The following is a 10,520-nucleotide window of genomic DNA, read 5'->3' as shown; positions in this document are numbered from 1 at the left end:
ATTTATTTATTGCAAGACAAGACAACATTGACACGACAACAGCAGGGAAACAACACTCGTTGGATGTTACGTGCGTTAAATTGTACTCTTATGTCAACGTTTACATGTTATTTCCTGCTACATATGAAGACGTTCAATTTATTTTGACAGTTGCTTTTCAGATTTTTTTCAGACGTTTTGTCAGTTTAAGATATTATTTGTTTTAATGGATTCAAATATTAACAGGTGTATCAACAACACATCCCAGAAGTTAGCATTGACATAAAGCTTTACATTTTGAATTATCGGAAGGAAATACAAATCTGTCGGTAACAAGTTTATAATCGGAAAAAAAATGAACACCACTTTTATAATTCTGGAAGCATGAATGCAGTAAAAAGCGTAGCGTTGTGCTACGATCGAAGACCGTGGTGGCGACGAGAGTGAGGCGGGTCCGTGCGATGACGTTTAGCCACTCGTTAGCAACCGCCCTTTTATGGCACGTAAAAAGCTTCAAAATTAACGAAGCTACATCCCAGAAGTTAGCGTTGGCACAAAGCTAATAAAGCTGTGCTACGATCTACTTCGAGGGGGGACGTTCTGACATATTTTATGTCATAGAACAAAATAAAAAAATATATCTTGACCTAGCTTTAACCACGTGTCCAACATCTAACCAATAACCCATTTAAAAAACAAACAGACTTTGAGACGAAGGGAAACGGAAACACAAAAATGAATTCCTCTGGTTTTTACTGATACCTCTGTACTTTTCCCTTAAAGGCAAAATAGCTAATATGGGAAAAACTGAGACTACGACAAAGTCCCGCCCCCTTCGTTTCAGACCTCGGTTCAAAGCCACTCCCAGATCGGCAGAGTGCGAACAGGAAGTGAGCATTTACAGACAGGCAGGCCGTCCAATCATTTTCTCCAGTTCTACTTTTCTGATTGGACGGGGTTTTTTACAGTCCGAGGCACAGATTACATTTATTTATCTATTTATTTATTATATCAGATAATTATAAAAACGTATTCACTGCTATCCATATGTTATGAAGACTTCAGTCATCTGACAGAAAGTGTTTCCGAGTAGAATCACCTACTCAACCTTTAAGTTGTGTTTTTAACAATGTGCTCCAAAGTTGAATACTTCTCAAACTTACCCTAAACTTCTTTTTTAACTCCTCGGTGGTAATGCTAAAGCGCGTTGCACCCCCCTCCCCCCTCCTCCCCCTTCCTCCCCCCTCCCGTGTGGTTTTACGCGTTTGATCCCAGAGGGAACTCGCGTTTTACATTCCTGGCATTCCGACCTCAGTCCCTCCTCGGTTACTTATTATCGCCGCCTGCTCGCTCACAATCATTTCACAGCAGCGGAGGCAGCAACATGAGACGCGTTTGAGTCCAGAGAAAGAAGAAGAAGAAGCCTCATGGAAATAGTTGGGATTTCAAACTTCGAGATCGAGAACAGCGTTTTGGTTACGATGAGCGCGTGAGCTGGTAAGAAGCGTCTTTTTTTTGTTTTTTACTGAACAGAAACATGAATATGTCGCTTCATCGGGACTCTCGGTTCAAACTGTTTGTATTATAACGTGTTGTGACGACATTAAAAGCCTATTACGGTGTTTTGACGACGGTTGTGTTGTTCACACTGAGAGATTAAGTTATTTCACGACGCGGTTTTGTGCGCTTTTGCTCCCCGTGAGATCGGAATTCTTGGCCCGAGCTTTTTTTTTTTTTTTTTTTTTTTTTGCCTGCTATGGAAAATGTCTCCACATCTCTGTGTTGTCGCTGTTGGTGAAGTGCACTGTTTCCAAAATCCTACCGGTGTTAAAGTTATTTATTTATTATGAAAGTAAACGTGACGTCATATTAAAGTTGATGCCTTATCTTCTGTGTGTGACGTTATGAGTATTTATTCAGTTGTCTCACTGATTTTATTCTCTCATTCTGTTCCAGCAACTCTATTTAAATATTTTCAAAATAAGAGTCCAACTGACCTTTTGACAGAAGACAAAACACACACCATGTCATCCACCGAAGAGCCGTCTGGCACGGTCCTGCACCGGCTGATCCAGGAGCAGCTGCGCTACGGAAACCCCACGGACACCCGCACCTTACTCGCCATCCAGCAGCAGGCCCTGCGTGGAGGCAGCGGGAGCAACAGCGCACCCAGCAGCGGGGGGGACATGGGCCGGAGCCCGCGCTCCTCTTTGGAGAGCCTCACCCAGGAGGACCCTCAGTTCCCTCAGCTGTCTGCCAGGCAGGAGCCCCAGGGCCAGGAGCACCAGGCCGACTACCACCACTCGGAGAGCGGCTACCAGCTCTACCAGCTGCACGGGGAGGAGCTGCCCACCTACGAGCAGGCCAAGGTGCACTCTCAGTATCTGGCCTCGCACTGGGCCCCTTCAGACCCCACCAGGCAGCTGCACGAGGGGCTCCTGCACGAGGGGGCGTTCCACGAGGAGGCGGACCTGATGGAGCTGAAGTGCGGCCACGTGCGGTCGCTCAGCGAGCATCGCATGCAGATATCTCTGGAGAGGAACGATGCGGCCGTTAAAGCCGAGGCCATCAAGTGCAACAGCTACCCGGAGCTTCCTTACTACCCGCCGCAAGTCCTCCAGAGCACGAGTCAGACCCTGGACAAGCGCAGCCCGCCCCCAGAGTACTCGGCCCCCATCCAGGGCCAAGGATTTATCCCCCATCAGGTCCAGGAGCCAGTGCAGGCACAGCAGCACAGGTACACAGAACCTCAGAGGGTGCAATCATGTGTGTTTTTGTTCCCTTTTCAAACTTCCTTTAACATGAAGTCATATTCTGCGGTGTTGTTGTGCAATCATCTCTAACAGACACTGAGTCACGGCGTAGCATGCATACCGATTTTTGCTTCTTGAAATCCTCTGAAGGAGAACGAGCCCGGCCCTGCAGGCTGTTTGTAATGCCTGGCATAGTGGAGCGGGATAGTTTCACATGCTTTTGTTGCCTTCGGATGCTTCTACTCAAAAGCATGCGCCTCATATAGGCTTTACATTCTTTTACCCTGGAGCCGGCTTGTCTGCTCGCTGGGGATGGAGTGATATTTCAGGAAAGAAAAAAAAAACATTTTTAACTTCGGCCACGCCACACGGTTCGATTTCAGCCACAAATCCAGATGCACGGTTGAGAGTTTGTATTTGAACTCAGCGACGTCTCCCCCTCCTCGTAGGTATGTCCAGTCCGCTCAGCCAGCCGAACTCCCCTGCTACAGCGCATTCGCCAGCCTGCCACCTGCTGGCCTGGAGGAGCCCAACCAGGTGGAGCTGCTGCTGATGGAGAACGAGAGGCTGAGGCAAGAGCTGGAGGCGCACAGGGAGAAGACGGGCCGTATTCAGAAGGTAAGGAGCCTCATCTCTACTCTCACACCTCAACATAGCTTTATATCTCATTCAGATAAACACGTTACAATACGAGTCGCTCCAGAGTTATTCAGTCCCCCGACACCACCATCCTCCGTCCCAGCCACCTGTCCCTGAAACCCAACCCTGGTCCACAGTTGCCCCCCCAACACCACCAGACTCCAGGCACGTTCCCTCATCTGGACGGGGCAGATGAGATCAGCAGCTGCTACCTTCCGTACCACAGAGGCACAAACAGAGGTCACAGCCTGCTACTGTGTTTACACACTCCTTTCATTGTGGAGCTGACCTTGTGGAGGCTCGAGTGTGTGTGTGTGTGTGTGTGTGTGTGTGTGTGTGTGTTTTAGTTCCAGGGAGGCCATAGATTTTCAGCCTAATCTAGGGCTTGTCAGACGGCAGTCGATTGGGTTGTGACCTGCACACACAGCTGATGGGGGGTGGGTGGGGGGGTCATCCGTGGCAGGTGGTGGGGCTGCTGGGTAAAAAGTGAAAGGTCTCTTCTGCCCCCCCCCCAAACAGCATGTTTTCCACCTCTTCTCTCTCCTTTATGGACTCTCAGCTCAACACGAGGAGGTTTTTCTTCATCAACGTGGTGGAACAACAGCTTCAGAGACATTTGACACCGATCTTTGTAAAAAAAAAAAAAAAAATCCACTCTCCGCACTGGAGTTATGTCACATGGCCGTCGCTTGTCTCAGCCTTAAAGAATGATAATTGCCGGGGTTGGAAAGTTTTCTCCGTCAGGCCGCAGCCCTGAGTAAACATGCCTGTGTGACTGCTATAATGGTGGGTTTCTCTTTGCCGTTTCCACAACCCAGGCACAGGCATGCACACCTTCCCTGGGCTGGCAGCCTTCCCAGACCTCGCTCTGTGTGTGTGTGTGTGTGTGTGTGTCGGGGCCTTTGTGTGCACGCTAACTCGTGCTTTGTGGTGCGTTGTGTACGTGCACGCTCCTGTGCGCTCACACACCTGGAACTAGAGCTATCAGCCCTCAGGAATGTAGATATAAATCAGTCCCACAGGGAGTGGTGCGGGCTTGAATTCCTTCTCAGAATTATACCACACACACACACACACACACACACACACACTGAGTGGACTGTATCCACACAGCCGCATATGTACCCATGTCACACATAATGTATATCTATGTACTGTAACAACATCAATCAACATTCCAGCTCCTCCTAACCCAAGTAGGCTAACCAAAAAAATCCTCTTCTCCACCTTCCCTCTCTCCCTCTCTCTCTCTCCCTCTCCCTCTCTCTCTCTTTCTCCCCCCTTTTCCAGTTGGAGCAGGAGATCCAGCGTATTTCGGAGGCCTATGAGACGCTGATGCAGGGCAGCTGTAAGAGGGAAAACCTGGAGCAGACCCTGAGGAAGAGGCTCGTGGCCGAGATCAGGAGGCTGCAGGATTTCAACAGAGACCTTAGAGGTATGCACTCCGTGGCACACAGTGTAATATACCACATGGAAAAGTATTCTACCATATTGTCAGACCGAGACATATTCTACAGGGTGGGCTAATTCTAAAAAAAAACGTTTTCGCAATTGCAGAAAGCTTGGAAAATGCCAGAACGCACGTCGCAAAAGAAGTGGAAGCGGCTGACCATAACCAGCACATCATGGCCAAACTCCTTGAGCAAAGTGAGTATGTCACCCGTCTCTCTGTTACAGCCGACTCTCCTAATCAGCATGCATGATGGGATCGGAGCGTCGCGTAGCTGTAGCTGCAGGAATTCCACTTGCATAACCCCTTGGCTTATTTGGTGAGAAGGCTTTAATAATCGGGAATTCAATCCATGCACCAAAAAAAAAAGGGAAACCGACGGGCCGGGCTCTAAATCACAGAGCAGCAGTGGAAGTGGTGGAAATGAGGTCCCACCTGTTGTTAGTGTGATTTATGTTGTCTGTTTAAGGAACTGGACTCAAGCGGAGTGGTGGTGTTTGTATGGCCTTGATGAGGAATGCTCTGTGCTATGTGGGTCAAAGGGATAGGGCGGCTTTCTCCCCCCTTCCTCCTCCTCCTCCCTGCTTCCTCTAAGCATTCCTCTGCTAAAAGAGGAACACCGGCCACCATGTAGCAGCTTAACACTGTGGTCCGACTCCGGGGGGGGGAGACGTGATGGATCGAACCTCAGGCGTCGACTTTATACATCAGCTCACAGGACTATCCAAACTACGAGGATGAACACGTGAAATTAACCTTCCCACCTTTTGTTTGCTCTCCTTCCCTTCAGACGAGGAGCAGAACCTGGAGCGGGAGCGTGCCGAGCGGGAGCTGGAGCGGTTGCGGTCCACGGCGGAGGAGCAGAGCCTCCGGGCGAAGCGGCTCGAGGAGGCCCTGGACTCGGCTCGCGGGCGAGGCCGCCAGCTCGAGGAGGAGCTGAGGAGGAAGAGGGCCTACGTGGAGAAGGTGGAGCGGCTTCAGAGCGCGCTGGCTCAGCTGCAGTCCACCTGCGAGAAGAGGGAGACGCTGGAGATGAAGCTGAGGACACGGCTGGAGCAGGAGCTGAGGAGTCTGAGGGCGCAGCAGGTAAACATCCGGAAAAAAAACGTCAAAAAGCTCTGATTCCTGTGATGCATCATTGAAGTTCATCAAATCCTCCTCTCCTCTCCACCTCAGAGGCAGACCCAGCCTCCGGGAGTGACCATGAGCTCCCTGCAGGAGCGTCTGCGTGAGCGCGAGGAGCGGATCCTGGCCCTCGAGGCCGACATGGTGCGCTGGGAGCAGAAGTACCTGGAGGAGAGCACCATGAGGCAGTTCGCCATGGAGGTGGCGGCCACAGCTGCTGCACAGAGGTGAACATCTTCACATTTGCCCGGACGTCTTACGTGCATTTGAATTTGGAGTTTAACGTTCATCTCTGTTGCAGAGACACCACCATCATCAACCACTCGCCGTGCCACTCGTCCAACAACAGCTTCAACGAGGAGCTGCCGGCCGCCGACTACAGGAACCAGGAGATGGAGAACCGGATCCGCGCCCTGTACGCTCAGATCCTGGAGAAGGACGCCGTGATCAAGATCCTCAACCAGCGGCTGCATCAGGACCAGGGGCGGAGGGACGAGCAGAGTCCTCGCACCAACCTCCTGAATACAGCGGGGGCGCCGCTCCGCCCGGCCTCCTCCACCCCCTCCATCAGCACCGCCAAGAGCAACGCACGGAGCAGCGGTGAGGAGCTGAGAATACATCTTCTATTGTCATGGTTGGGACAATGAAACACCGTTTAGCAGTACTCAGCTTCAACATGTACAAAATCTACAAGCATAAGATCAAATATAAAATACAAATACTTTAGTCCAGAGGTCTTAAACCTAAAACCTATTATTTGAATGTCTTAGCATTGTATCCATCCATCATTACAAAGTACTTTTATGGAACTATAGGCTGCTCTACACATTATAATTGGCCGGTTTAATAAGGAACAGCATTTTATACCATATATAATAGGGGGTCCACCGGGTCTATACAACGTTGAAGACCTCTGATTTAGTCCAACATCATGTTTCTCTTTTTTCACTTTTGAGTTTTGGTGATAAGCGTGCTGACAGATGCTGTTGTCTTTTTCAGGGAAGAGTCTCTCCGATGACCAGACCTTACCAACCCGTCAGTTCTCCACTCAGTCCGAACCTGGAACGCTAGAACGGCTGGCGGGGGGAACGAAGGCCAAAGAGGCCGCCGGCACGACGAAGCTCAGCAGCGGTGAGTGATCTATCAAATACGTACGAGTGGGTTTGAGAACCCGTCCAAAAAAATGCTCTCTGTATAAAAGGTGGACAGTTTGTAGGATTTGAGTCGACGCTTCATGAAAGGAGTTTTTTACTCGACTTAATGGACGTTCAGATTGATTAACTGCGCCGCTGCTCAACCAGCCAATCAGATCCCGTCCACCCGGGTCATGGTTCATAATGTGGGCTTTGAGGAATGTGCACGGTTGGGAAATGATGTGTATCTGTTGACTGAGCATATTTACCAGAGTGATCTGTGTGAGTGTGGAAAATCTTCGTTGACCTTTAGACGTTGATAGCTGAGCTGTATCCGGGACACTGTTTTACCCTTAAAGCATTTTATGTAATTATTCATTCTCTTTTCTTTTTTTTTTTCCAGACAAGGCAGCGCCCAAGAAGTTGCTCTTAAACCCCTTCCGAGGCCTGGATGAGCTGGAGTCGGAGGCGGTGGAGATCTTCATTTAAAAAGGAACTGAGAGGAGGAAAAAAAACAATCCTGAGAATCTGTGAAGAGTGCAAGTCTTTGAATAGAGAGTGGATTAAATATTGGATGCATGAATGTCGTGGAAAGAGGCCAACGCACGAAAAAACAAAACATTTTGGAGAGACGGAGCTGTGCTCCGACTCACTCCCTCTCACTAAGCTGGACAGCTGCAGGCGGTCGGCCCAGCCGGGAGAAAACATGAATCTTCTGAGGTACTTGGACAGTATTGTGGATTGTAATAAGGCAAACATGTCCTCAGAGAGTGTATGCCAAAATATTTATATAAATATATAATTGCTGCTTCCCCCCTACACCCCTTTGTTCCCCCCCTTTACCTCCTCTCCAGCCCAGTGAATTAAGAAGCTACATATTTATCTTATCTGGTTCCCACATTCCCCAAATATTAACTTAAAGATAAATATTCAATAAAAGGTTATCTATGTGACATCCTCCCCCCCTCCCAAGAAAAGTCTATCTGAGTAACCTCATTCCCATCACGTGCATCTTATCTGTTTGGAAGACTTCCCTTTGTTCAATAATTTAAGCTTATTATTATTATTACACACTGCTGATTGAAATGCTCTCACTGTCTCCGTGTCTCTTGAAGCCCGAGCAGCTGGTTCGGCAAACGGCTCGGCGGTGTGTGAACGGTGAGACGCATAATATATGAAAGAGACAAACTCATACGGACACGGTGTTGTTTGTAACCTTGGAAGGGTGTTGCATCATGGTGTTGATTTCATCATCTGTTTTTCTGATGATTTTTATTTTATTTTTTTCCCTTCTCAAAGTATGTTTGCATGTGTGATATCGGTATGTGAGTGTGTTTCCTGATGTGGTGATTCTGCTGGTTTGGTCACCGTTGTGGGTTAAAAGTTGAAAACTATACCGTTTTGTGTGTGTGTGTGTGTGTGTGTGTGTACTGTGAGCTTTGAACTAACAAACAGGTTTATTATTATTATTATTATTGTTATTATTATTATTATATTTTATACAACTGTTTGTATCGTTAATTTAGATATAATAGTGCTTTGAGCAGGACGCCAAAGAGTTTTGTGTATGTTTGTTGTAATTTATGTGCCGACAATCACGGTCATGTCAAGCTGTACACAAACCAACCAAGTGTTGACTTCAAAACGGACATTTCTGTGAACTTCAACCAATATGAAGGTCTTTACAGTTGAATTCATGCAACATTTCATAAAGCAATAAAATATTCTAATATACATCGCCTGGCTCGGTGTGAATCGTTTCATCTTGCGATCACGAGACGTCCTTGAGCATGCGGCCATCAATGAGCGCTGAAAATATAACGGCGGTCGGTGCAGCGGTTTGTGATATTAGTCGTGGACAGACACGGAGATTCACATGATTAAATCACTCACACAAAGACACTGCCAATCTCATTGTCTTGACTGCATGCATAGGGCCACTCTCGGGGGAAAAAAACTAAAAAACGGAGACGAGAGAGGTGGGCAATATTCAGAGGAAAAAAGCGTCTTTCTAAACGTTAGAAAGTCGCAACTTTCTTCCCGGGAATATTGCCCACCTCCCTCCCTAATAAACTCGCAAATTTGCAGGTTTGTTATGATGCTAACAACCAGCATTTCCTGCTGGTTTTATGCAAGGCATTGTCACATGTGATGTATTAGAAGAAAAAAAAAGAATGGGAAGTTAGCTAGCATAATGGACGGTTGTTAGAATTGTAAAAAACTTTACCTTTTCTTTTTCTCTCTTTTTCCTGGTAAAAAAAAGTAAACAAAGTTCTATTTTCTGATTTAAAGATGACCTCATATATGCTCATAATTATTTTGAAATGAGTCCCAGTTATTCCAGTCCTAAGGTTGCCTTCCTGTTTGCCCCCACCTCCCTCTCATACCCCCCCCCCTCGTTCCGCCACAGAGAAGAGTCCTCTTCATTAATGAATACCAGAGCTGCATTCTTTTGGGTTCAACTTTCTCGGGTGGCCTGCTCTCTTGTTCGCCTCGATGCCATGAAGAGCATGCTTGACATAGATCACATTCTCGCAGGGACACGTAACCCTGTAAGTGACAAAGACAGGTTTCTCCCAGATTAGCCGCTAATGCCTTTGGAAATTCCTCCGGGCCTTCATCAGCCTTTTTTTTGCCAACGTGTGTCGCATTCCTAAACGCTTTTATTGCCTCCGAACCGAACTCACACCCAAAAGGTGTTTATGAACTATATCAGGACATGCGATCGGATATGAAGACGAGAGTGTAGAGAGCTCTGTTGTGTGGTGTCTGTTTCAGGATGGATCTTTCTCTCTCTCTCTCACACACACACACACACACACACACACACATACAGATATCTACTTGTCAGCAGCGTTGACAATGAGACTTCACAATGCATCAGGACAATAGCAACGACAATGACATCAGTGTGCACTCGCATGTTTCAGCCATCGTACTGCATGTGTGCAATTTCAAATATGGCATTTCACACCATTTCATTCTAATAATAATAACAATGTGGATCCAGTGAGACTCATTTGACCTGCAGCTGGGTTACATGTTTGCTTTGTTGAAATGAAAACGTGTAACCTTTGCTCGCTTTGTGCATCTGTTTTCAGCCATATTGGTTGGATTATTTAAAACATTTGATATATTTATTAAAAAAAATAGACATTAGTCATCAATGACAACAAACTTTGGGTTGCCGGGTTATAAAAACTATAAAAGGCTTTGAAATTGGCTGCAGAAGAACTGAAAAAACACAATCCATTCATTACAAACATCCAGTTTTAATAGATACAATATGACATGATAAAATGTTTGGGTCCATTTAAAGTATCACACAACCTTCTGCACCTCTGTCCATTTAATATGATTTTTTCACCCTTTTTCCTTTCAGATGACAGTCATTGCATTCTCTCTACTGGCCATGAGGGGGCGACTCCTGGTAGCAATAAA

At 47.2% G+C, this 10,520-nt stretch overlaps 1 protein-coding gene across 1 annotated transcript; it reads left to right on the top strand.

Moving 5' to 3' along the window:
• The first annotated feature begins 1,328 nt into the window (after positions 1 to 1,328).
• LOC311011983 (angiomotin-like 2a) lies at positions 1,329 to 8,816 on the top strand. Its single transcript, XM_084007237.1, has 10 exons — positions 1,329 to 1,476; positions 1,936 to 2,716; positions 3,182 to 3,350; positions 4,662 to 4,806; positions 4,929 to 5,018; positions 5,612 to 5,907; positions 5,998 to 6,173; positions 6,248 to 6,546; positions 6,946 to 7,077; positions 7,483 to 8,816. Exons 2-10 carry the CDS (start codon positions 2,004 to 2,006, stop codon positions 7,566 to 7,568), a joined length of 2,106 nt encoding a protein of 701 aa, XP_083863363.1. The 5' UTR covers positions 1,329 to 1,476; positions 1,936 to 2,003; the 3' UTR covers positions 7,569 to 8,816.
• The last annotated feature ends 1,704 nt before the right edge of the window (positions 8,817 to 10,520 follow it).

This window comes from Eutrigla gurnardus (genome assembly GCF_963514095.1).
Source record: "Eutrigla gurnardus genome assembly, chromosome: 4".
NCBI lineage: Eukaryota > Metazoa > Chordata > Actinopteri > Perciformes > Triglidae > Eutrigla > Eutrigla gurnardus.
The sequence above is the reverse complement of the archived record's forward strand: the minus strand, read 5'-3'. Positions and strand labels throughout refer to the sequence as shown.

Bases quoted from the DNA above. Each gene is read 5' to 3' on its own strand.
- LOC311011983 (XM_084007237.1), top strand. From the start codon at position 2,004: ATGTCATCCACCGAAGAGCCGTCTGGCACGGTCCTGCACCGGCTGATC. The intron at 6,174-6,247 runs GTGAACATCTTC...TCTCTGTTGCAG, and splicing joins GCCACAGCTGCTGCACAGAG to AGACACCACCATCATCAACC. The intron at 6,547-6,945 runs GTGAGGAGCTGA...TGTCTTTTTCAG, and splicing joins GAGCAACGCACGGAGCAGCG to GGAAGAGTCTCTCCGATGAC.